The sequence below is a fragment of the Carettochelys insculpta genome, chromosome 4 (assembly GCF_033958435.1).
Source record: "Carettochelys insculpta isolate YL-2023 chromosome 4, ASM3395843v1, whole genome shotgun sequence".
Taxonomy (NCBI): Eukaryota; Metazoa; Chordata; order Testudines; family Carettochelyidae; genus Carettochelys; species Carettochelys insculpta.
This window is the reverse complement of record NC_134140.1, coordinates 5,291,070-5,318,301: the sequence shown is the minus strand read 5'-3', so window position 1 is coordinate 5,318,301 and position 27,232 is coordinate 5,291,070. Positions and strand designations below refer to the sequence as shown.

The window sequence follows — 27,232 nt, the reverse complement described above, 5'->3', positions numbered from 1 at the left end:
AAGAACCTCTATGGATGGAGATTCCACCTCCTCTCTAGGTATCACATTCCAGTGCTTCCCCACCCTCCTGGTGAAATATTTTTTCCTAATGGCCAACCTAGACCTCCCTCTGTAACTTCAGGCCATTGGTCCTTGTTGTGTCATCTGTCACCAGAGAACAGCCTTTCTCCATCCTCTTTGGACCGATCTTCTCTTCAGGAAGTTGAAGACTGTTCTCAAATCCCCCTTCGCTCTTCTCTTCTGTAGACTAAATAAGCCCAAATCTCTCAGCCTCAACTCTTAGGTCATGTGCTCCAGCCGCCTCATCGTTTGTGTTGCCCTCCGCTGGACTCTCTCCAGTGCATCTGCATCCTTCCTGTAATGGGGGAGGCTCTTGGGATAAATGCGCCCTCAAAGCCCTGGCCTCTGTAGGGATTACGGGGCAAGGGGGTTTAGCTATACCCCATGTGCTGAGCCTCAGAGGAAAGGGTCTGCGGGGAAACATTGCCTTGTGGTAGGCGTATGGGCTGGAAATGAGTCACTGGTGTGGCCAGGAGGCTTCCCTCCGCTGTGCAAATCTAAGTAAATTCTCTGTCTGAGCCCTCCTCATCTGGGACCCACGGATAATCTTACTGACCTACTGCCCAGGTCTGGGAGCAGTTCCACTCAAGGGTTGTGAAATGGTTTGAGCTGAGCTGGCAACACTCCATCGAGGAGAGTCCCTGGCTCATTGTGAAAGTGGGGAACGATCTGCATCTCCATTGATACAGCCACACGGGGGAGGAGGATTAGTGACTTTTTCGTCAGTGGTGCCAGGAGCCCCGTGACTCCCTGATGAGTGGGACGAGGGAGCCTTGGAATGCGGGGGCATGGAATGGGAGTGTCTTGCCCAGAGATCACACGGGCAGCCAGTGGCAGAGGTAGGAACACAATCCGGGTCTCCTGACTCCCAGCCCAGTGCCCCGGTCACATGCTGCCTCCTGCTCTTCGTTTGTTTTCTCCCCAGCTATAATTGCAGTTCCTGCGCTGAGGTCAGCGTCCGGGGGGGTTCTGTGGGAGGGCGAAGACAGAGGCTGGAGTAAGTCACTTGGAGCTTGGGCTTGCAACCCTGACTCCCGTAAGCAAGTCTTACTCACTCCAGGAGCCCTCCGGAGCTGGGTCGGAGCGCACCTCTGAGAAGGGACGACTCGCATGGTAGAAAACTGGCCTCTAGTTCCAGGTTCTCAATCTCCCTGCTGGGAGTTTGGGCCACGGAAGCTGAATCAGGCCTCCCCTCCAGTTCCGTGCTCCTCCGAGCCATTCGTTACCCCTCGCCCTTCCGTTCGGCGCTCGAGGAATTCCGCACATCATAAAGGCGCTGGGGAGGAGGGTGCACGAGAGCTGCCTTGAGACTGGGGTTTCCTTTGCCTTTATCCCAGCGCATGTGCTCCCCGTGCGTTTGGCCTCCTCATTGCTCTGCTTCACAAGAAGGAACGCGTGATCACCGCAGCGCTGCCTTGCTTTTATCATGGGTGTACGGGGGGGGCTGAGGGGGGCGGTGAGGTGGGGGTGTGTCTGTCTAAGCATTGTCACGGTATTAACCAGGAGGGCTATTTTGTCTTCCCTCCACAGCCTGGAAGTGTCTCCTAAGGTAGAAACCAGCTCAGATGCACCTTCTCACTTTCCCCCTTGCTCCCCTGTCCAGTGTCCTCCTGCGGGGCTAGTCCATCCTGCTCGCATGCTAAGCACTAACCTTTTTACTGCTACTGAAGACAGCCGGTTTGGATGCCTGTCCCCTGCCAACCCGTTCCTCCACTCCCTGCACAGCAACCCCTTCTTTGAGGACCTCCTGGCTGACCGGGTACTAAACTCTCCTTCCCCTGCTCACTTTTTCTCTAGTTTCCAGTCTGGGCCACATGCTACCAAAGAGGTCGGTGGGCACCTTTATTCCTCTGAGGATTACAGTCCCTCTGCCTCCGTAAGACTTGCCAAACCACAACAGGATTCTATGACCCAAAGCGCTGGCACCCCTACGCCAGAGGTCCCTCCCACATCCCAAGGACTCCGCCCTCCTCGAGAACAGACCCGTGCCACTCCTCTAGTCTTTGAATGGGATGACACCTTTGATGCCTTTGCAACGAGTAGACTCAAGCCAGAAATTCAAGAGAAAAGCTGTTCGGCTTCTGTAGTTCTGGAGAGCACGGCTTCCGTTGTTGAGCCAAGTCCAACAGGCAGCCCAGCTGAGCTGGTTCAGGAAAACAGGACTGAGATAGCTAAGGCTGTACTACAAGCAGCTGAGGAAGTCTCACTAAGACCAGAGTCCTGGACAGGTGTTACTATCCCAAAAGGAATGGAGACCCCCTTATTAAGGATAGCGGAGGAAGAGACAGTGAGAGAAGATCGTGAATTGGATCGTTTGTCTTTAAGCTCTCTGTTGGAGAGAGAGAGAACTAGCACCTCTCCAGCTTGGCCAGCCTGGTCAGCAGTGGGGGTTTCAGGGAAGGAGGAGGCTGTAGCGGTACTGATGACTCAAACTACTGCCCACGTGCAATGGGACAGAGAAACTGTGCACCTAGAACAACCAAACGTTGCCTGTAACGAGGAGGAGCCCACGAGTGCAGGGGAAGATGAGTGGACCACCACAGCCACAGAAACAATTGGTGGTCTATTGGAGAGTGACCAAAGCACAGCTGAGAAGGAACGTGAGGAGGCTGAGGAGAGTGTGTGCAGACGTCAGTCTTTAGACAAGAGCCTCTTCGAAGAGCAAAGCGGACCTCTGAATGCCTCCTGCCGGTTGACCAAAAGTGGTGTAGGCTTAGAGAAGCTCAGTGAGGCTCTCCCTGGGAATCAGGTTGCCCAACCACCGTTGCTGTCAGAAGCAGAAGCAGTGGACAAGTCTCGAACTCTGTTAGACGTGGGTGATGGTGGAGATTCTACTAACGCAGAGGGGAATATTGATGTAACGCTGCCAGCAGGTGAGCTTCACCCTAGTGCGTTACTTGAGGTGGATGAAGCCGGTGTGAAACTAGGTTCTGACTTTCACGAGAGACATGTCCCCTCTCTTGCACGGTCGGAGAGCAGCCCGGCAGCTGGCTTGGAGACAACCTTGGGCGCACCACCGCCAAAGCCACCGAGTTGGTTCACGCCCTGGGATTTCAGAGAGGAAGATGATGAGGCCAGTTTGGATACACAGATGAGCCAGCCAGGCAATGGCTATGAGTGTGAAAACAAGGAGGGCTTGAAAGTGGCAATTCAGCCGCAATATACCCTTGTAAGCAGAGAGAATGTTTCCTCAGGGGCTCCCAATCCACATGTGTTGGGAGCAGCGATAATTGAAGCAAAAGCGTGGCACGTCCCTTCGGTCGCCGAAGACGCTGAATCCGCCACCGAGGACTGGGTGACTAATTTGAAGGCAAGTGCTAATGAGTTCACAAAACGGGACACCTCTTCTGGGGAAAACCTGCTGGAGTTAAATGAGAAGGCCGGGGCTGAGCGGTTTGAGACTTGCCCTTCGAAATTCTCACTAGACAGATTAGGCCCATCAGATGCTGAAGACGATGCAAACAAATGGAGAGTCATAAAGCCAGGCTTCTCTCCTCCTCTAATTAAGGCTGTCCCGTCACAACAGCTCACCGAGCAACGCCCTGCTGGGCAGACCGATGGCGCCGAGTGGGGCTTGTCGGAGACAGCACCAGCCTTCCCGGAGACAAACAAAGTACTCCCTGAGCAGCTGGTTCCCTCAAAGCTTGATACTCCCAGGGACCCAGAGTCCAGCCAGTCGGCACTGTTCTGCACGGCTCTGGAGGAGCAGCAGCCAGTTACACACCACCCACGCTCCGGCCCGGCTAGCCAGCTTGAAGAGTTAGCTCTGCGAGAGCATCCCTCAGAACCAAGGCCTATCTCGGAGCAGGGAGATAACCAGGGACGTCCTAGCAAAGCACCAGCCCACCCAGCTGAAGGGGCATCTCAGACCCCAGAAGCGTTAGGGAGTTCAGCCTGGGCGTCAGAGCAAGGCGGCTCTTTGGCTGACGGGACTGAGCCATTGCTGAGCCAGCGGCTTAGCTGGTCAGCTGATCAAGTGATGGACTTCAAAAAGGCTGACTTTTGGAGGCCAGCTGGTGGGGAGAAGAGGGAGCAGGATGACCTTTTGCCCCTGGGCAACCCTTTCGCCCCCAGAGTCAGCCCCTCTTCCCCAAACAACCCCTTTGTGGAAAAGCCACCAGACAGGCTCCCAGTTCCAGCCACGCCGCCCAAAATGCCTGCACAGGGAGGCTTAAACTTCAGAGACCTTCATGAGGAAGCTGCTCCAGATGGCCTCCAGCCCGCTATCCTCCCCGGGGACCAAGTAGTTGAGCCTCCTTTCTTGCATGGCAGCCAGCCCTTGGCCTTCTCCACACCTTCCCTTGTGGCCACGACTAACCCCAGGCAGTTCGATTTCCCTTCCCCTATCGTGTGCCCTACAACTGGTGGGGTGCCTGCAGTGACCAGCCAGGCAGCAGCCCAGTCCTCCTGCCCTTTGCTGCAGACCAGTGGCACGCAAGCCTCAACGCTCACGGTTTTGCCCAAGGAGACACAGCCAGCTGAGAAGCCCTCTTTCCACCAGACAAGCAGGTGAGCACTGCTGGGGGAGGCAAAGGGTGTGTCCCAGAGGGAAAACAGCTCCCTTTCTCTCCCTGGCTATTGGGCCTCTGGGTAACGCCTGCAGATAGTGTATCCGTTGGCCAAAGTTGCCAAGTAATTCATACAGCAAAGGAAACTGCCTCAGCTTGCCGCTGCTTTCCCACTCCATCCCCCAGATCCGTCCTTGCTTACTAAGTGAAACGTGTTAATCCTGTTATCAGGTGAAACCCTGTAGGCCCCTGTGTATTTCACTGGATTGGCTAAAGTCCTCAGCTCTCTTGGACCAAAATCGGGAATCTCCTTGGCTGTCTCATGCTGGCTCAGACTCAGGGATGCAAATGTTCCCAACATTTGCCCTGGTTCAAAATCAGCCCCCCTGTAGAATGGCATGTTGTGTTAATGTCGGCACACCATGAACTTTCCCATGGCCCCACATGCATTGCTTTTTCAACATGCGTGCCTCCTTATGTGTGTCTGGCAAGGGGGAGCCCCCAAACTTCTGCCCATTAATGCTCTTGTGAAAGGCTTCCTGGCATGTTGGCAGCTGTTTCCACTTCCATTCAGCTTTTGGGTTTTTTTTTTTTTTTTTTTAAATAGTGCCCCTTGGGTACTAACTCTCTTCTTTCCATAGCTAAGCATAACTGCAGCTGAGACGAGCCACCTCTGAGGAACCCTGGTGGTAGACAGGTGAACAGAACTTTGCCCTGAAATATTTGGGGTTGTGGGATATGTGGAAGAGGGTCTAGACCTGACCAGTGTTCAGGGTTTTGTAGAAACTGAGGGAGATCCTGGAAGTGGAGTTGTAATCTGTGTCTGAACCTCTTTCCCTGGTGCAGCTTTGTGCTCCCTGGCTGGGAGAAGATGGGTACAGACAGATCTGTTCCCATAGCATGTCAAGGACAAAATTCTGCTTCCAGATTGAAGGAGCCTATTGATTTTTAGGGGGACCTGTGAGGAGCCATCTCAGAGGTGTTTTGAGCCATGATTGATCATCTTGCTTCTGCTACACCTGGGAAGCCTAGTTGTAAGAGGCTGGTAGTGATTTCCGCATCTGGTGAATCTTTTTCCAGCTCCTGATGAGATACAGAAGATTTCCCTCGTAGGCCCTGTGCTTTAGTTCTTTAACATGCAAAACTCTCCTTGACTTCACGCTAAATGACCTCAGGATCAGTCCATTATTTTCATTATCTAATGGCTCAGTGATGGCCAGAGCCTTGGATCATGCTGTCTTTAATTGAATTATCCATCCTCTAACAGGTAACCGGGCAGAAAACCTGCAGGTAAAAAAAATCATTGTGTATAGGTAGGTGTGACTGTCCTTCGTAGCAGGAGCTGTGTCCTGCCCATCCAAAGAGGATCATAGAACGCTAGGGCTGGAAGGGACCTTGAGAGGTCATCGAGTCCAGCCCCCTGCCCTCATGGCAGGACCAAGTACTGTCTAGACCATCCCCGATAGACATTTATCGAACCTGGTCTTAAATATCTTCAGAGATGGAGATTCCACAACCTCCCTAGGCAGTTTAGTCCAGTGTTTGACCACCCTGACAGTTAGGAACTTTTTCCTAGTGTCCACCCTAAACCTCCCTTGCTGCAGTTTAAGCCCATTGCTGCTTATTCTATCCTCAGAGGCCAAGAAGAACAAGTTTTCTCCCTCCTTATGAAACCCTTTTAGGCCCCTGAAAACTGCTATCTTGTCCCCCCACTTAATCTTATTTTTTCCAAACTTGACAAGCCCAATTCTTTCAGCCTCTCTTCATAGGTCATGTTCTCTGGACCTGTGATCATTCTTGTTGCTCTTTGCTGGATCCTTTCCAATTTCTCCACATCTTTCTTGAACTGCGGTGCCCAGAACTGGGCACAATACTCCAACTACTGGGCCTAACCAGTGTAGAGTAGAGCAGAGCAGAAGAATGACTTCCTGTGTCTTGTTCACAACACATCTGTTAATGCCTCCCAGAATGATGTTTGCTTTTGTTGCAACAGCATCATATTTAGCTTGTGGTCCACTATAACCCCTAGATCCCTTTCTGCCATACTCCTTCCTAGGCAGTTGCTTCCAATTCTGTGTGTGTAACTGATTGTTCCTTCCTAGGATGTATTTGCCCCAGATCCCTAAATACCCCCTGCAAGGATTGAATTTGCAACCCTGGCTTTAGCAGACCAATGCTCAGACCACTGAGCTATGACTGCCCCATCTATAATGTGAGATAACGGGCAACGTGTCATCCCATCACACTGTGAAACAGGCACCAGTTGGTTAGTTGTCAAACTGACTATCTACAGTCCAAGGCCGGTCATCTCTGTGGGAAGAAGGATGTGTTTGTGGTTGAGGCCTAGGACAGGGATCCAGGAGATCTGACTTCTGTTCTCAACACTACTGCTAGATTAACATGGGCAAGTCACTTAACCTCCAGGTGCTTCAGTTTCTCCATCTGTAAAATGGGTTGCTTGCCTTGTGGGGCTTTTGTGAGGCATCACTCATTCAGAGCTCTGTTTTTTTGAGCTGCCCAGTTGATCCATGCTGTAGAAGGGGACAGAATGGAGGAGCTTCCAATCTAGAGCAGGAGCTAAAGATTTGTTTGGGAGGTGAGTGACGCCTCCAGATAGAGAAGCGTCAGGCTAGGGACTCGGGGAAGCAGTTCCAGGGAAGGCTGGTTGGGGAGGGAATCAGAGGAAGGGCTGGCTCTGGCGGAAAGAGAACTTGTTGCCAGTTTTCCGCTCTTGGGCAGCGTGGCGACTTGCGTCCTGCCCCGTGGATAGGCAGAGTGGATCTCAGCCAGTCACAGCTGGAGTAGTGTCTGCAGGAATCAAAGGCACACGTTTGGGTAAGTCTGTAACTTCAGATTATCCAGCTCTCCTGTGTCGGAGCCAGGAGAGTGGGAAGGTGCAGAGCAGGCAGGAGGGGTGAGATGGTGATCCGAGCTTCCTGTGGGTTTTTGGATTCCTCCTGGAGACTCGCCAGCTTGGAAGGGTGAATTGAGGTCTGAAGAAGGCTCCACTGAGATGAGCAGAGGCAGCTCACCTCTCTGAGGCCAGGTTCATCAACGTCCCGCCTCCCAGGAAGTCTCTTGTAACACCAGTGTGGTTAGGACGAGGCAGGCCAAGGCAAGTGAGTTTGCACACTGGAGAAGGCTTCTGTACAAGGACTTGGAACTGGGGCAGTGGATGTACTAGACTGGGTCTACAAGCTGCCCCCCTCTGTGGAAAAAGGGGCACAGGGAAGCTACTCCGGACATGTAACCATTGCTCACATCCCCCACCATGGAAGTAGCCTGAGTAGGAAAATATTCCCCCCCACCCCCTGCTCCCGGAGGAACTCCATTGTTCAGAGCAGCTTGACTTTGGTGAGATGCAGAGTTAAGTATGCGTGGAACTATTATGCTGTGGCACACGCACGTGCAGGAAGAGGGACTAGAGACCAGGCCATCTTCTGTAGACTTCCTGAGTACCTTCCACTTGTCTGTCCTCTAACTGCTGGGAGCAGGACTCCTGCACCTTCCCCTTCCTCACTGAAGGGCTTTCCTGTATTGATGGTGATTCCAGCTGTTTGGCCTGCCATGTGCAGGAGGTACTGGTGCACAGCAGCAATGGCAGAGCTTTCAGCTTCTAGTCACTACTCAGATGTTCCATGTCCACAAGCAGGAATGGATCGAAACCAGACAGGTGGACAGCCAGTGAAGTGGGGGAATAAGGCCTTCGGTATTTCCGAAAACTGCTTCCAGGACAATTCATGCAAGGAAGACCAAGACAGCACAGGAGATCATCTGCCCAGAACACTGTGGGATGGTTTCACATAGGGTCAGAGATTTTAAAAACGTTGTTGTCTAAGCAGGACATAGAATTGCACCCAGTAACTCTTGCTTGGAGACCATCTCACGATAGTAAGTTGCATATCAATCTAGGTCTGACTTCTAGTCAAAAATGGCCCAACCTGGATTTCATTTCCAGCAGCAGCTTAAGGCCGTCTTCCTTCAGTTACTGATCAGATTGCCTGTGCATTTGAAGTTTATATGAATTTGCCTAAAAGTTTGTGCCCTAAGTCTCAAGCTCTACAGCTAATATTACGCTCCCATTGCTAGTGGAACTGAGACAGAAAACGGCTTCTCCCATGTCAGGTCAACTGCACTCACTGTTCAGAAGCTTCCACAGGGAGCAGCATTTCTCACAACACCTTGGATGTATAGAATCATAGAATCCTAGGGCTGGAAGGGACCTCAGGAGGTCATCTAGTCCAGCCCCCTGCTTCAAGCAGGATCAACCCCCACTAAGCCATCCAAGCCAGGACTTAAAAACCTTGAGGGATGGAGAATCCACCACCTCTCTGGGCAACACATTCCAGTGCTTCACCACCCTCCTGGTGAAGTAGTTTTTCCCTAATATCTAACCTACACCTCTCCCCCTTCAACTTCAGACCATTACTCCTTGTTCTGCCATCTGACACCACTGAACAGTTTCTCGCCCTCTTTAGAGCTCCACTCCAGGAAGTTGAAGGCTGCTATTGAATCACCCCTCAGTCTTCTCTTCTGTAAACTAAACAAGCCCAAATCTCTCAGCCTCTCCTCATAGGTCACATGCTGCAGGCCCTTAATAATTTTTGTTGCCCTCTGCTGAACCTGCTCCAACACATCCACATCATTTTATACTGGGGGGGGCCCAAAACTGGATTCACTATTCCAGATGTGGCCTCACCGGTGCTGAATAGAGGGGAACAACCACTTCTCTAGATCTATAGTAGTGGGTCCGAAACTTGTTGGCATCATGACCCTCCTTTTGGTTTTTGAGAAACCCTCATGCCCCCCACCTCTCGTTTACCATCATCCAACCCCCCTTTAACAAAAAATTCAATTAGTTATTTGAAGTAAAAACAAAAGCTGGATATAAAAATGTTATTTAAAATTAAAAACGAGCACAAATGATTTTTCTTGGCCCCTTGTGGTTGCCTGGTGCAGCCCCAGCTGGTCAGTTTCCCTGCTCTACCAGGGCTGGCCACCCAAGCTCCCCGTGTTGCCAGGGCCAGCTGCCCAAGCCCTGTGAGCCACCCACCCGAACCCCATCCTTGCCCTCCATCTAACCCCATCGTCCTCCTCCTCCTGCCCCCCGCCAACCCACACACACTTTCATTTGCAGAAGGCAGCCAGCTCCACTTGGGTCTTTGCCAGCTGCCTGCTTTTTATACCGGCTGCGCCAGGTCAACCACGTAAAATAGCAGGGGCTGAGAGCTGGAAGCCAAGTCCAGCTCTTTCTTCAGGTGGAGGGAACGATGGGGGGGGGCTAGGTTGATCCCCCCCACCCAAATTTCTTCACCCCCCCACTTTGGGAAACCATGATCTATTGGCTCCTTGGAGTGGAAGAATAATGCTGCTGAGGAGCTTAATTGGTGACACCACTGTATGGTGTCACTAGATCTGAGTATTTAAAATAGTCCAGATTAATTGCTCCAAAACTTTGTTAATGCAGCATTTAGCTTACCCAGCACTGCCCCGTACGCCACCAGGTCATGGAAAGTGGCTAAGCTTCTGCAAATGAAGAAATACAGAGTGAAAAACACAGTCACTGCTATAGTGCTGCAACTGTAGTTCTGTCCCTGGAGCTGGCAGCGCTGTGGGAACCATGTTAACCATCTGGAAAACAGCTTGTAAGGAGAGTTGTAGTGATCAATCACATGAGGTATTCGCCACGTCCCTGGCACGTGACATCTGATAAGCCTGTTCCAGTCTAACAGTAACACCACATAGGGAAACCATTAGACTTCATAGTTCCTGCTCCCAAGTCTGTTCTCAGGCTCTGGATTGTAAATAGCTGTGTTTAAAACGCCTGGATATGCGAGTAATTGTCTAGAAATTCCTTTGATTTCATTGCCGAGGTGTCTAACTGAGAGCTGTTCCTTCCCAGCAGGAAATCTTATCTGACGAGGTACCTGGCACAGGAAGCCCTGCTCAAGAGATGAAAGTAGGAGAAAGTGTAGTGGAGGTTGTGGGCTTGGCCATTGTTCTGTTACAGTTAATCTCAAACTGCTGTGAAGGTCACGAAAACTGACCTCAGGAACCTCCGGTTTCTTATCAACTATATTGTAAATTTCATGATAAGGCTGTGAGGTAAGTCAGAATTGTAGAACACTAGATCTGGAAGCGACCTCAAGAGGTCATCGAGTCTAGCCCCCAGCCCTCTCGGCAGGACCAAGCACTGCCTAAATCCGCCCTGATAGATGTTTGTCAAACCTGTTCTTAAATACCTCCAGAGATGGAAATTCCACAATCTCCCCAGGCCATTTATTCCAGTATTTAACTGCTCTGACAGGAAGTTTTTCTTCATCTCCCACCTAAACCTCCCTTGCTGCAATATAAGCCCATTGCTTCTTGTCCTAACAGTTTTAGGGAAACTGAGGAACAAAGTGGCTGAGAGGCTTGTCTGAAATGGCATGATAAATCGATAGACAGAGCTAGGATTAGACCTGGAGACTGCTGATGCATCTTGTGCTGTAACCATGAGACCATGCTCTTTCTCTGTTTCTAGTCTAACAAATGCCTCTTACCATCAATATGGCATCTGCCACCTTGGGAAGATATTTGGGTTTTAAGGCCAGAAGGGACCATTATGATCACTAGTCCGGCTTACGCCACACAAGCCAGAGAAGCTCAAGCCCGTGCTTTCTGCATCAAGTCCATGTCTACTGTCTGATCTAGCAGGTGTCCTTGAGAAAAACACCCAGGGTACGTCTTCACTTTGTGGCAGACAGACCTGGTTTGGGTTGATCTTCTGGGGTTCACTTTTAGATGCCGAGTAGGGACACGCCAAATCAAACTACCTGGGCTCGGCAGTCGACCCCTGTACTCAATATCGTGATGAGTAAGGGAGGTCTCGGGAGAGTTTCTCCCATTGACCCTCCCTCTGTGAGAACGGCCAGGTAAGTCGATTGTAGATAAGTTCATTCAAGGTACACAATTGCTATAGCTAGAATTGAGTCTCTGCAATTGATTTTAATGTCTTGATGTAGACACCACCTGGTGGAGAACCCACTGCCTCCTGAAGTAAGTTGTTCTAATGGTTAAATCCCCTGTCACCTGCTCCCATGGAAAGATCATACGCAGCAACGAGTGACCACCTATCTATCTACCCTCAGTGCTAACTGTAGGTCAGCTCAGCAGTTTAATGTACCAGCTATCTCTTACCCTTGCCTTTTGCCGTCAATCTGCTGTGCTGACCAAATTGGGTGCAGCTTTTTCCAAAGTCCTTTGGCATCTCAGAGACCACCCGCAGAATGCTGTTTTTCTGTCCAGTTAGCCTCGCATCACAGCATTCAAGAGGAAAGTGCCCTTCGCCTTCTGGACCTTGCAAAGCAATGATCTGGATACTAGAAATAAGGTAGCTTGGTATGGCGAGCACAGCCACTGCTGTCTGTTTGCAGTAGCTCCTTTCCCCACAGTCCAGGCTGCGGGTGCCCCTTCTGTTGCTGGGGGATACGGGACCAGAACAGAGCACTGCTGGAAAAATAAAAGCACTTTTTGCCACCTTTTTGTGGAAATACAACAGAATCTCTCTCAAATTGCTCAGTGGTAGTGCAGGGGTCACCAACCTTTCCGAGGCAGTATGTGAAATTTGACCTTTTGAACTCTATGTACAGTCCAAGTGCTGGTGCTACTTTTTCAAGTCCCTAATAGTCCTACTTGCAATAGCTTCATTAATAAATAAATAAATGAGTGAAGCTGCAGAGCTTTACCGTGTAGGCAGTGGTCGGTAGCATTAGCTGGTCTTTTGTTCATCCACAAGCGGCCTGGCTTTGAGCAGGCTTCTGGCTGCGTGGGGGAGGAGGTGTGGGGCTGAGCTCCTGCCTCGCATGCCAGTGAAAATCAGCTCGCATGCCACTCTTGGCACCTGTCCTGGGGGTTGCTGACCCCTGCTGTAATGCTTCCCCTGCCAAGCAGAATAATTAAGAACCAGCATGCAGCGTCAGATGGGGAACAAATGAACTTTTGTGTGACGTTATCTGTGGTAGATCATCCCTCTGTGATCTCTGCTTACATCCAGAGTCTGCCTCCAGTGGCTTCAGAGAGCTTGGACCAGAGAAAGTACCTTCAAGATCTAAAGCATTTCTGTAGGTGGCGGAAGTGCACCTATGAGGGAATGACTCCTGCCAATCAGTCCCCCCAGTGAAGGTCTCAGCCCTTCTCCCTTCCACCCTGTTTCTCTTGGGCCGGATGGGAAGTGTTCAATGGCAGGTGAGGGCGCCATGGACCTGATCTATTGCCCAGCACTGGGTAGAAGTCCCAGGACGCTAACCCGTAGCCTCCTGGCCAAGAAGAGAGCTACAGCTGAGGTGGGGACCAGCAAGTGCCAGCTGTCCATTGTCAGCCTCGTGTTGGCTTCTTGAGAATGTGCTTCCTGCTAACAGGACCTCCTTTCTCCCGCCCGTCTGTTCTGTAAAATCTGCGCCTCGTTTGTTTTGTTACCTGGGCAGAGGCAGCTGAAGGAGTTGTCCAGGGGGTACTTTTTTGACAGTAGCCTTGCAAAAGCAGTCTGGATTGTGGTAGTCGATTAACTTGGCCTGCACCATCGTGGGATGAAAAGAACTTCTGGGAATTCCTCCCCAGGTGAGGGGGAACTTGCTGGTTGCATCAAAGCTTCTCCAGCCTTGGCTCAGTTGAAGATCCCCAACCTAGGCATCTGAACCATGGAGTTGGCTGCTGTTGCTGACTCTAGCATTGCCAACTGAAGATTGTGAGCAGTGAAGTCTTGGAACAGCCCAGGGTCTCCCAGAAGTATCTTGGGTCAGGATGCACACAAGAGTGAGAAATGCAAGTCAGAGATCCGGGCGTCTGCCCAGTTCTGGACCACCAAGCTGTGCAGAGTTGCACACCCAGCCGTGTAGGCCTAAGAACATCCAGAAAGGAGCAGCCCTCTCCCTTTCCCTGAGATCTGGGAATGGGAGCAGATTCCCTGCCCCCTAGCTAGCAGGCAGCTTCCAGTGGCCTGTGAAGGGTTCATGAAACACTTGTGGCTGATGGCTCAAATTAGGATATGTCTTCACTACCTAGAAGATTGCCCCGGTCAGGATCGAATTTCCGGGGTCCAATTTCGTTCATCCTCACTAGGTATGTGAATCAAACTATGAGGGTTTCAACAGTCGACCCTGGTACTCCTCAGTCTCATGAGGAGTAAGGGAGGTCAGCGGGAGAGTTTCTCCTGTTGACATCCTTCAGTGAGGACGGCCAGATAAGTTGATTATGGCTACCTAATCGCCATAGCTGAAACTGCACATCTGTTATCGACTTTAAGTTTTAGCGTAGACCTGGCCTTTAACTGCTGAGCCTCTGAGAGCCAACCACCCCTCCGCCCACTAGTGCTAATGCTTTCCTTTCTCCGAGGGTTGCCTTGTGTCAGACAATAACACAAGCAGGCCTGAGGGCCAGGATAGATGTTTCCATTCCTGTAATACAACCAAGTTCCCGTCCCTGTGTTACAGCCTTAAACCCTGCAAACATATACGCCAGATAGCCACGTCAGCCCTGACACCTGCACTTGAATGGGGAACGTAGGGAAGCGGAAAACAGGGCGACCTTCGCTTCAGCCTCATGAGAACACTAAGAGTGGCTTTGAGCCAGTGTGCACGCACAGGTCAACAGCTGAGGGATCAAATCACTGCGGCATACTGGTGCTCTGGATTCCCCCAGCAGGAGCCATGTCCACCCCAGGTCTGAAGAGAGGCAGGAGACAGAGGATTGCCTGTGGTAGAAGGGATGTAAGCATTCCAAGTGCCCTTTATTCCTTTTATATGTTGCTCTGTGATGCGTTTGCTTGCTAAACTGTGCTGATCATAGAAGCAGTAAATTAGTAAGCTTGATACAGCAAATTATCCCTAAAGGACTCTGCGTTGATGTGGATTCAGTAATCCTGTCCATTTTGGCCTTGTGAGCTGACACTTTGTTCTCGGTGAAGATGAGGGTCTAATAACCTGTAATGTTGTGAAAATTATACCCATCAATTTGGCTGAAGCAGTGGCCCCCTTTTAGGTCAAGTTCCAGGAGTGCCCCGTTCCTAATTTCCTTTTAGTTAGAGGAAGATTTGTGACTGACTGTGGTGCTGGACCCGTGCAAACCTGTTTGAGGCACAGAAGGAGAACATGGGGTCGCACAGTCAGTTCAGAGGTCTGCGAAAGAGAGGAGAGGTTCTGATCCCAGCCCTGCCACGGACGCTAGCCAGTGCCGTTCTCTTCTGTGCGGCTCTTGTGGCATCGGCAGGTGCAGCCTGAGTTGCTCTGATGCCATGTCTGATGGCACAGGTACTGTTAGATGGCGTGCGCATCAGCTGTGCTTACAGTTCTCCATAGCCGCTGAAGAGGGCGAGAACCTGTGCTTCCCAGCATTCTGGTTTGTGCTTGTCACCGAACTAGCAAATTTGCCCGGCGTTGCTTGGCTCCTTAAGTCAATGGTGAGGGTTTGGGGGTGAGGTTTGGAACGTAAAAGGAACACATCCATGCTTTATTTAAATGACTGTATTTTTCAAAACCTGCAAAGCCTCCCCCTCACTGTATACGCAGACCCAGCTGCCTGCATGGAACTTCTAACTCCTAGTCCTGACTGCTACGCCCCTCTTCATCCTGCAGTCCTAACTCCTACATCTCCCCAGGCCTCTACCCCACTACCAGCTGCTTGCTGTTTGCTTTCACTCCCTCACAGGGAGCAGCAGGGTAAGTGGCCCACTCACCTGCCTCTTGCCCTCCCCAGCCAGAGTGAGGAATGCAGCACACTGCACTTTCCAGGGTGACAGCCAGCAGTCTGGGCAGGGGGTGTATTTTAGTGCCCCCCAGCACAACCAAACCCTTGCTGTGTGTTGAGTTACGATAAGAGGAAGCTGGATATAGGATGTGGTGGTGCTAGCCCTGAGTGCTAGGCGAAAGTTTTGAGCAGACAAACTCTCTCAAATATAGGACAGATGTCATGGATCACCTGCCCACCATCTCTTCCCCACTAGGAGGTTAGTGCATTGTATCTCGGGATGTCTCTTTCCGTGGGGCTGCCCCTCTGTGGTGGTGCTGCACAAACATACACAGGCACACTCCATGGGGGGAGAAGCTGTGGGGGGTTGCCAGCTTTTCTGGGCTGGACAGCATTTGTCCTGGGGCAGGGAGGAAGGCTCAGGTGCAGCAGGTGGGTGGCAAGCAGTATGCAGCCAGGGCCAGAGGAAGGGGGAAATCCACCGCTTCTCTCCAGTTGCCTACCCTGCTCCTCCTGAGTCATCAGGCTGTGCTCTTGCCACTCGCTGCCACCTGGTGAGCAGGGGCTGGGGCCAGCCTTCAGGCATGCAGCCAGGTGCCATCAGAGCTGGCAGGGCAACCGGAAGATGGGGCTTGGAGTAGCTGGATCTCCAGTGCTCAGCCCACATACTGGCCATCCACCCCAGGTACATGCAGCACAGGGCACCGGCTGCCCCAGATTTAGTGGTGTCCTTAGCTATATGCAGCTGTACAGGACAGACCAATTTTTTCGACTTCCGCTCGAAGGACAAACACCTCCAGGGGGAGGTCAGAAGTGCTCCCTGCAGCCTTGCTTGTGTCTGCGGGGGTAGGAGAGAGGCAGCTGCTGGTAGAAAAACAATGGTCCCGTCATCTCTCGGGGATGGGGCAAGCCAGTGCTGAGCCTGGACCTGTGCAAGTTGGATTTGGTGCAAGTTCTGTACCACCCTTGGGCTCCGGACGGGTTGCCATGGTGGCTGTCTTGCATAGTCCTGCTGGCCATGGTGCGTGAGGCTAAGGGATGACGGCAGCTTTCATAGTAGATCCTCGCTGTAATCTGCCAGATGGGCAGTTCACCCAGTCTTTTCCACTATGCTGCAGTTCCCCGTGAAGTCTGAGCTACACCAAGACAACCTAGACTCTAAGGTTTCATTGCACATGCTCATGCTCTAAAATAGGGCAGTGTTGGCTTGGTGGAGTCAGCGGATCTTCAGTGTTCTCATAGATGGGCAAATAATAGGCAACCTGCCAGCTGAGTCATGGAGGTACGTAACTCCCCATCCAGTCAGTAATGGCTCCAGGCGCTATCTCAAAGGGGCCCAGACTTGGCCAGCGAGGTCCTCAGCTGAGCCTCAGCTATGCCTAACTTGCCCCAAATGGAGTAAACTGAAAAACTGTGTCACTGAGTTGCGGCTGCCAGCCTGCAGGCCTCGGTATGCAATGATGCCTTCTTGGGTAGAGCAGCCCACAGAGGCCAAGGGCACCTGCATGTAGTGAGCCTGATTCTGTGTATCTGAGGAAGAATTGCATTCTGGGGCTTGTAGTCTCCAGGGCCCGCTGCATTGCAGAGCTCTCTGGGTTCTCTCTATATCTCTTCCCTCCCCCCACCCCCCCCCACAGGTGGTGGAGGGTAAAGCTGTGTGGAACCTCCTGACGGACCTAGTGCTGAATTCCCCCACCGGCAGGGAAACCAAAGGATGGATGTAAGCGCTCCCTGTCCCCCCAGCTCTGTGCGGCGTTAACTCTCCGACTTCCTTGCTCCCTTTAGTCCTCATCCAGTGAAGCCCATAAGTGCGACAGTGGCAGAGGTCTCCGGAGAGAAGAAGCAGCACAAATCCACCCTGACAACGGCCCTGAGCAGCGGCCTGGAAAAGCTGAAGACCGTCACCACGAGTAGCGTCCAGCCGGTGACCCCTTCCTTGCAGTCGGAGAAAGCGGAGCCCAGGAGGCTAAAGGTAGGGTCACTGCCACTGACCTATGGTGCCTAGTTGTCTCCCCCCACCGCTTTGTCTCCTATTAGTGTTTAGTTACTGTGGTGACAGGAGCCCAGGAAGTACCTAGCAGAGAGCCTGTTGTGTGTGAGAACCTGTTACGCCCCAGAACCGGCAAAGCTGCAGTCACTCCCAGGACTCCTGCCACCAGTCCCTCTTCTGAGCACTGGGCAGGACCCCGCTCTGATTAGAGAGGGTGAGCGCGTTCTCTGCTCTTTCCCCTTCTGCATCTGGACTCGAATATTTCCTTGTTTCTCACCGGCTCCGTGGGGTTCCGCCGTGCGCATTTGTGCTGTGGAAAAGGTGGCCGTGCGGAAGCAGCAGGATAAGCACCAAACGCTGCAAGTGCTGCATTGCCCTAGAGTTTACAGTCGTAGTGAGAATCTCAAGAGCACGTCAGCGCTGCAGCTGGGCCTGTCCCTCCCAGCCCTGGTGGACGAGCTCATGCTAGGTCCATGCGAACTATCCTGCTAAGAACCGCAGCATGGGGAAGGGAGAGGGCATTGGGGGTGGCCTGGGATAGCCGCCTGAGTCCAAGCCCACCTGACCACCTCCTGTCCAAGCTCAGGTGGCTAGTCCACACCTTCGGTAGCTGTGCATCATCCAGACTGCTGCTGTTAACATGCCAGGGTGAGTCTGCATGCGTGGGCCGGGGGACTTGATCCCCATGCTGTGTAGACCTGTCCCAAAAGGGAGCTGTTCCTGCAGGTGTGGGTGGAAGGAAACACTGCCTGAGTTTCTCCTAGGGCAGGACTGCCTGGGTGCATTTAAATGCCAGTGTGTGCTGCCAGGCAAGCCACCAAGTCTCTTGATGAGATCATGTTTGGTTTCATCTCCCCTTCCTGTGACTATTGCAATTCCTTGTTCTTTGCCTCCCCCACTTCTTGTTCTCCAGACTCTACTGTGCATAAGTTGCTGTCTCAGTGCAGAGGGCTGAACTTGGATGACTTCCCAAGGCTCCTTTCAGCCCTATGCTTCTGTGATTCACATGTACACAGGAATGCTGCCGTGTCATTGTCATGCTCAATTTCCCCACCCTCTGACGCATTCCTTGTGCATCTCAGGAGCCAGCCTGCAACCACTTGGCTTAAATTCTTCCACCCCAGCTTGCAGTTTGTTTGTGTCTATTCCCCTGTGCTCATCTACCTGCAGTCTTCTCTCCATCCCTTCATGCACTCTGGCTCTTGGGAGAGCTGCCTCCTCTGCAGCCCCTATTCAGTCATCATTACGCTCAGTCTCTGCGCAACTCTGAATTTCTGTCACCGTCTTGCTATTTGGCCCTGTAACGTGCCCAGGGCTTTGGGTGCCTTGTACATGAAAGCAGCTGTGCAAAATACACAGAACTAAGACTTGCACAGATCTGTCCAAGTCACAGGCAGAGTTCAGTAACTTACCATGCCTATAGTTAGAGGTGTATTTTGTAAGGTACAGAGAGGGTCTCATTTAATCTCACATGCCTGCTTCCTTTTTTTCCCGCTGCAGGATCCTGCTTTGCCGGACCAGTCTGCCAAGTATTATCACCTGACCCACGATGAACTCATCCAGCTGCTGCTGCAGAGGGAGAAGGAGCTGAGCCGGAAGGATGAGCACATCCAGGAACTGGAGAACTACATTGACCAGCTGCTTGTGCGCATCATGGAGCAGTCTCCCACCCTCCTTCAGATCCCTCTGGAAAAAAACACGGCCAGCAAGTAACCTCTGCTCAGAGATCTCATTGGCATCACTTGCCCACAGCACTCCACACCAAAGACACCCCTCCACACGCCCACTTTCCCGTCCTCTTACGAGTAAAACCCAAGGGCGCCCTGGTGGCCCATACAGATTTGCAGTAAAGACTAGCTGTATTTTCTAACCAATGTGCTCTGGCTCCAGGAAATGACGGCTTCAGTGCATAGACCATTTCAGTACAATCAGCAGTGACCAGCCCAGGACCTGGACTGCTCCCCACGGCCTGGCAGCATAGTTCAAGAACATCTTAGACAGAGCTCCTGCCAAAGCTGTAAGGAGTCCAGGGAACTGGAAGTGTGTGAGTTGGGGCTAGATGGCACATTTCCTATCTTCAAGCTACAGCCCCTGCCCCTGTTCCCAAATGACCTTGTGCTACTGGAAATGGGGTGTCCTGGCTTCCCAGGAAGTGTGCTCTGAACTGCTGCTGCCACCATGGAGAAACCTGACATACGCCACCTGAAAAATCACGAGTGTGTGGCTCTGCTCTGGGCTGCTGAGCCAGTTGAGCATGCCAGTGTGGCAAGGAGCCAGCGTGAGGTCTGGCTTCACCCCTTTTTTTGATGGACATCATTCATCTGTCAGCCCAAAGGAAAGGGCTCCCCATCCAATTAGCGAGCTTCTCTCTAAGCCCCTGGCCGTATGGGAGATGAGACAAAAAGTGACTGGTGAAATCAGCAGAGCACGACAAAGCATGCGTCCGGGCCGGAGCACGAGCTGCGTTGTTCCCTTCACCGCAGGTTTGCCGTGGTGATGCAAGCAGCTCTCACTCAGGACGGAGCTTCATCTCCTAGGCTTCCGGGGCGGAGACCTGGTTGATGTTTGTGCAGGAGCCATCCCCTAGAACGTCTTTCACAAAGTTCACTGCCCATCCCCAACGTGTACACCGCAGACGTACACTGTGGACTCTCGCTGGCAGCAGCCACAGCTGATATTTCTGCACAGTATTATCTCATTTTAAACTGTTCTTTTCACGTTGACAGCGAATGTTTGAAACCACCATGGCCCTTGACGCTATCTGCCTACTACTTTCTATTTCATTTTTTTAACGTGCCTGGAAGATGCTGAAAGAAACAGAAGTTAGAGCGCAAAAGAGCGTGGCTGCCCAGCCTTCTGTGTATGCATGACAACCCAGTTAGCCTGACACCCACCAAATGCTGTCAGATACAGTCTGTAATCAACTAGCAATTCACCATATTAGAATACCCCCAGTATTAATGTGACTATGGCTATATCCCTTCTATTTTATATCAAGCCTCATACCTCTTGTGTCAGTTTCTAGACATTTCATTGGGCCAGCACACTCAGGAGTTGCAAATGTAGCACTAGGTTTTGGAGCCTAAATGAACAAGTCCCTTGGTGGTTGGCTTAGTAGCTGCAAATGTGGTGAGCCCAAGACTTGACCGGGACCGGAACATGTGGCCACAGTAGAAAACAGCATAATTACCGGTTCCAGTGGGCACTTGGGTGGGGAGAAGAGTTGCTGTTGTGTGTTACGTTTTGGTTTCTGGCTCTTGTTAGGTTCTCACTGCTCCAGCGAGGGCGGTGGGCCCTCTTCCGGGGGGGGGGAAGAGGCCACGTTATCCTATCGAGACAGGTGAGGACTGGGCCTGGCACCCACAAGTTGAACTTCAGTTTCTTCGGCCTGACAAAGGGGAATTGTTTCCACTGGGTCCCCGAGAGGTTTTGCTTTTTATTTTAAAGCCTCTTTCCCATTCTTATACTGTTACCAGTTTAAACGTATACAAAGCCACTTCCAATAGTTGTGCCTTTTCTAGTAGAATAAGGGCAGTTCCTTGCTAAAAGGGTTGATTTGTTAAACCCCAATTTGCAGTGTGATGTACCACTGTCCTTACCTAGACCACCTAGCCTTGCAAAATTCTACTTGCCTGCCAGGCTTAGATTAGTTGAAGAGGGAGAGGGTTGCTTGTTTTTTTAAGGCCAATAAAACGTGATCCTGGGCTTTGCGTTCCTGTACTAGACCACTTTTATGTAAGGCTGGTGCAAATGAGTTGGAGGTGCTCTATAAAGATAGTAATATGGGGCTGTATGTGCCAGGCACAAAAGCTGCCTGGGTAAAATCAGGGCTATGCCCTGTTAAGGAGTGGGGCTCAATGGCCTGACCCAGAAGAGAGAACTACTGGAATGAGCGGTGGCATGTTGATGGTAGGAGAGGTTTTAAATGGGGATCTGATGTTACAGTAATTGAGAACTTCTAGCCATATTCAGTCTGTAAAATACCTGAGCTGGGAGCAGTTCGGTCCTGCTTGCCTTTGTTTCTAACAGGAGAGAAATTTGGGGGTTGTACTTATCTGCCTGCTTTGTTGTTCTTTGGGTACATGTGGCTGGGGAAGGATGGGGATGTGTTTATTTTGTACATTTTAGGGTTTTAAGAAATGTGTCCAACTTTTTTTTCTTCATACAGGGTCAAGTATCAAGATCATCTTTGATTGTACAATCAGAAAGTTTCCCTGGCATGAGAGCCAGGTCCCTTTCCTGGTTGTATGCCTCTTGGGTAGTGTCTTCATTTTATCTGAGGAGCAGTTACGTCTTGTGTGGTGCAAGGGGCAAAACTCTCATAAACTAATCGGGCAATTAACCCTCCCGAACCAGGAGAGGGAAGGAAGGGTATGATCAAAGATAGGTGAGCTGGAATATGGAGGCTTGTGTCAAATGGAAATTATAAAGGAAGAAAGTCTGCAGTGTTTCATCTCTGTGAGAATGAATGTGTCCATGTTGCCTTCTAGGCAGCCAGTGTATGAAAGGTGCATGCCCCATCTGTCCATCCTCTGAAATTTCCTACTTCCCTGATGTGGCACAGCTCACTGATGGGAGGCTGCCCTCGTTTTACTACCAGTGTATGATGCAGTGCAAACATGAGACCAAGTCATGCTGCCTGATACCAAACCATTCCTCCTGTTGGCTTGATCCCTGGGCAGCCTGGCGAGACAACTAATTGCTCTCGTGGCTAGTCTGTCATGTAGGATTTTGTTTTGTCTTCCTCATCCTGCAGACTGACTGACTTTATTGTAGGTGCTTTCCACACCCACCCAAGTGTCAGTATTTTTAAAGAGCACCGTGCACACCCTGCTTCTGTAATCCTTCAATGGGGTTTAATCACATTTACAAAATCTCTCTGCCTTAGTCGCTTTTCTGCCTTCTCAAAGCTTGAATGGTTGGCACGTCATATATTCCAGATAACCCTGAAGAGCTACATCACAAAGGACTGTACCAGGACAATGGCCTTATTTAACAATAAGTGTTTCCTTTTCCATGATCTATCCTACCCCCTCTCTTACGGCTTTGTGAACCCATAGACCTCCTTGCACCCAAAGAATCCATGCAGTGCGAAGCTGTATATAGCCTAAAGCACTGCAAAGTGGACAGCTTTAAAATCTTCTTGAGCCTACTTTTGTGGGATGCTCTGAGAAACCACCTTGGAGACTGTATTCATGGTGGAGCAGGTACTGTGTGGTCAGCACAACATCTGAATGAGCCAAAGTTGTATGGCACAAACCTAGTGATGGTCATGGCTAAGCGAGCATTGTCCCTCCCTTCCCTGGTTTTGGTGTCATCTGATTGATCATTAGAAGTCAGTTGGGGTTGACCTTTGGCTAGGGAAGGGTCATCCTTGATGAGATACTTTTTTGGTCAGTCCATTTGCTGCTTTGGCTTCCATTTCTCCACTGCTTTCCAAATCTTTCTCCCCAAGTGATCTATGCACCACGTAACAAAGACTTAAATATGCCACTTGCATCCGGAGAACATGGTTAACACTGAGTGGCCATTAAATTAACTTAATTTGTCACTAAAAATTTACTGGAGAGGCTGACGTGAAGATACTATCATGTAGATGCCTTACAGAAAGGAGGCAGGGGAGAGTGCAGTACCATAGCAATGTATTCTAAATGCTATGGATGCTCCTGTCCTGTATCCTTATTTAAAGGAAGTGGTTATGTGAAAACAATGCATTGAAAAATGACAGTCCCTATGCATATGTCTAAAGCTGCAGCCTTTGAGGTGAGGGTTAGTGCAGGTGAGAGGACTTTAGTATGTATGGATCATCATCTGTTCTCAACCGTGAAGTTTGCTTATTCAGATTGAAACAAGACGCTTCCCATAACTTCGTTTTTCATCCCAGTGTAGTTTCTCTTCCTCACATCAGCTGCTTTGCAGGGTTTTTCTGCAGATGTACAGCTGATTGTGTCTATGCCCTGCTGTATTATGAGCTCATAAGGTCAGTGATTTTTTTTTTTTTCAAAGAAATCTCATCAAGCAGTCTGTTTGTTTACTCTTCTGGTCAACGGTAAACGGGGCACAGAAAAGATGCCAAGTGATTAACCTTAAACTGGAACCGACCTTAAGGGACATGTATACTGAATAGTGCCATGTAAACCCATCCTATTTGAGTTGGATAACCTTGTTTGTAAAGAAACAGTAGATTCTGTGCTATAAAAGTATTTTGGAAATGCCCCCCAACCCTCCCCTGCAGTTGTGTTCAAATTTGAGGGTTTGGTGAGTTACCTGTTCTTCCCAGATGTAGGAAGAGGGTTCTGCTTATGTTTCTTGATTTCATAGTTGTAACTAATGTTTCTAAAGAGCTTGTTATTTACATTTTAAGCACTTTAAAAAAATAAAAATTGTTCAAACTGTTCCTAGACACATTGGATTTATTGAAGGGCTGTCCTAACTGGTGCATGAGAACTGAGTTATGGGTTACTTTTTTTTTTTTAAAATTTCCTGAAATAGAATGATGGTCTCCCGTGTTTTCCTCTCCTTAGGAGTCAGGGCCATTATATTTCATTCACAAGGATATCCCTGTGCTTCAGGAGCAGCATATCTGCATGGATCGCAATCTAAACCTGCATACTTCTGGTGTGCCCTTACATCATTAGGAGGTCTCCAGATGTTTTTGAAAAGGGAAGGTTGTATTACTAACCCCATTTTCATGGGCCAAGGCATGAAAATTGCAATAGGGCTGGGAGGAGAAACCAGATTTTCTGCTCCCGCAGCCTGGCCCGCAATTCAGTGGGTCACCTTGCTTACCGGATGAGGATAATTTCAATGTTATATTAGAAAAGTCCATCTAATGCCTAATGTTTTCTTGTGTCCAAGTGGTACACAGCATTTTCTCTGCATTGTGGGGAAGCAAAGCAATTGAGAGTCATGCCTTGAAACCGCCAGTTGCCATCTTTTGTGTTATTTAGGGTATGTCTTCCCTGTAGAGTTAGCCAGGGTTTCTAGTTGGGTGTTGACAGTAGCCCCCAAGGCCCCTGCTAGCATAATGGTACTTTCAATCTGGGCTGGTTGTCCAAGCTAGAGGCATGGTGTGGTGCTCATGTTCCCCTCCCATGCAGGCTATGAATTTCTCTTGCAATGAGGATATGTCCTCGGTCACTTGAGCGCTGATCATCCTCCAGTACCTGCGCAGAAGGGCAGATGAATTCTCCCACAGCTCTCTGGCGAAGAATCCTATCTCAGCTTACTGCAGCAGAGCAATGGGATGTACCCTCAGAAGCCCACATGTGGGATGGGCGGGGGATGCAGCAAAAGTGAGGCCATAGTAACTTGTGTGGGGCTTTGCAGTGTGGCTGCTCACACTTGGCTGTGGGCTAGGCACTGGACTAAAAGCAGTGAAAACATGCACCCTTCCAGATGAATTCCTGCAACAACACGTTGTAGCCAAGGTACTCTGGCAAACTACGCCATTGTCCCCAAATGTTTGCTCCTCTTTATTTCAGCCAACCCATTTTCCCCAAAGGGAGGGACAAGCCATACTTCAAAACACTTCAACAAACCACCACCGTAAACCCTGGTTCTTGTTAAAGTGGTGGTCTGTCTACTGCCCTTGTCAGGGAAGAAGGTGGATCTACATCTGATTCCCCATATTAGAGTTATTCGGGGTGGATTAAGGCTGTGTAGGACCTGAATCCATTCAAACCACAGAGCTTTAGTTTTATCTGAAAGCAGTCCTACTGGCTCACAGATCAGCCCTGGTGAGCTGCAAATGTCTGCTAAACCCCAGCTGTCTTATGCAGGATATCCATGAATCAGAGCCTGGATCCCGGGTAGATTTGGGTCTATGGTTATTTTGTCCCTTATCATACAGCTGCTTCCTTCTTTGGAGCCATCGTTTAGAAATCAGGTGCTGCTGCCCTTGAATACAAAATTATGCCAAGGGAGGCTGTGGAATCTCCATCGCTGGAGATATTTAAGAACAGGTTAGATAGACGTCTATCAGGGATGGTCTAGACAGTACTTGGTCCTGCCATTGGGGCAGTGGGTTGGAGTCGATGGCCTCTCAAGGTCCCTTCCAGTCCTAGTGTTCTATGATTCTATGTACCAATGGGTGTTGGCAAAACCACTTCTCAAGGGGGTAGAGAAGTTCTGGAAGATTCTGTGGTGAGAGAGAACTAATTAGAAATGGTAGAAATTACCTAGAGGACACACACAAGATAAAGGGTCCCTAAATGTGATGCCATCAGCCCAGTACTTGAGGCCTTTATCTCGAGAGAAACAGTAATCCCCTTTCAATGGAAAGACAAGATAGTTTACTAAGGTCTTGTCTACACTTAAACCCTAGATCGCTTTAGCTGCATTACTCAGGCCCGTGAAAAAAATCACCAGCCTGTAACGAAGCCAATCTAACCCTCGTGTAGATGTGGCTAAGTCAGGGGTCTGCAACCAAAATAGCAAGAAGAGCCATTTTTTTCAAATTCAGTTACAAAATCAATACTTCAAGAACTGCAATGCACATGAATGGGAGACCGTCCTTAATAAAGAATGTCACACCACACTTTTTGTAAGCCCTGTTTTCAGAACCGCCTACGCAATGATTTGGACCGGTTAGAAAGGTTGTTACTTTCACCCCCTGGACTGGAGAGCAAATGATGATGAGGCAAGTGCTGTGCCTGGGGATAGGCTGTTAAGCAGGAAGGAGCAATGTTTGTGCATCGACCCTCCACACCACGTCCCCGTCATTCCCAGGCTCTACCCCAGCTTGGCTCCTAAACCCACTCCCAGGCTTTAACCACCTCAGCCCCCAAATCCTCCCCCCATCCCCAAGCTTGCCCTACCCCTACCCCAAGGCTAACCCCTCTCAGCCCCAAACCTGCCCCCTCATCCCCTGGCTTAACTTACTTCAGCTGACAAGCTCCAGGTCCCACGCTGCTGCTGCTCCTCTGTGGCTGAGGCCACCTCAGTGGAGTTGTGTAGCTCCAGTTGTGGCAGACTTGGCCACTCCCCCCCATCCCCCCAACTCTCCTGCAGGCTTAGCGCTTCCCCCACCTGCAGCGTGCGTGACTCCTGCCCTGCTGCCACTGAAATAGTGGAACTAAATGTAATTGGTTGAATGGCCAGATCCCTCCTGCTGGCCTTTAAAACAATTACATTTAGCAAGAGGAGTCTGTGGCAGCAGCATCCAAAGCTGCAAGTGGCTCCTCAAAGAGCTGCAGGTTGCCGACCCTTGAGCTATGTCAACTGAAGAATTCTAGCTACCACCACCTGGAAAGGTGGGTTACCTATATCATCAGAAAAGCCCCTTCCATTGATGCCAAGGAGCATCTGTACGACAGTGCTCTGGCTGTTGCTCTATTGTAGCATCCAAGGTATAGACGAGTCTTAGAGCAGCAGGCTTGTTTTTAAAACTTCCATGGGGTTTTAACCCCCTTGCTCACATGGGGATGTTAAACTGGAGTATTTCCCCCGGAAAGCATGTTGCTACAGGACAGTGTTGGGGAGCAGAAGAATCTTAGCCCCTGCCTCCTGCTAACACACACACAAGCAGGTCCAGACATCCCTCCCTGCCTTCAGTAGCTTAACATTTTTCTTTCGGTCTGTAGTGTTTGCCCTCAGGTAAGGTATTTGAGGTGGGTAGCCATCCCATCTGCTCTTCCTCACTACACAGACTAAGATTGGGGCACAGGTTGGATGAGAGACAACTGAGGGACCACAGCATGGTGGCGATGCAGCGGACAAGTCAGTACAGGATATATGACCCAGTAGAAGAACAATGCTGCTGAAGGCCTTGATGACTTGTAGCTGAAGGTCTGGTAGGTGACACTTCATAAGAATAAAGGTATGGCCGTGTTGTACAGGAGGCCAGATCAAATGATCACAGTGGTCCCTTCTGGCCTTATGATCTACGTTCTGGCTAAAATCAGTGACGATATTCTCCCTGCTGATGATCCCACCTCCAGCTTCACTTGGA

At 50.5% G+C, this 27,232-nt stretch overlaps 1 protein-coding gene across 2 annotated transcripts in view; it reads left to right on the top strand.

Moving 5' to 3' along the window:
- Positions 1–23,681, top strand: part of RAB11FIP5 (RAB11 family interacting protein 5) — a 96,188-nt gene extending 72,507 nt beyond the window's left edge. Inside the window, exons 4-6 of one of the 2 annotated variants that reach the window (XM_074992209.1) lie at positions 1,858–4,569; positions 17,076–17,262; positions 18,781–23,681. In XM_074992209.1, coding sequence (XP_074848310.1) covers positions 1,858–4,569; positions 17,076–17,262; positions 18,781–18,993 — 3,112 coding nt within the window. In that variant the 3' untranslated portion in view covers positions 18,994–23,681. The remainder of the gene's footprint in view (positions 1–1,857; positions 4,570–17,075; positions 17,263–18,780) is intronic. The other variant, XM_074992210.1, reaches the window with a different exon arrangement.
- Positions 23,682–27,232: the final 3,551 nt, after the last annotated feature.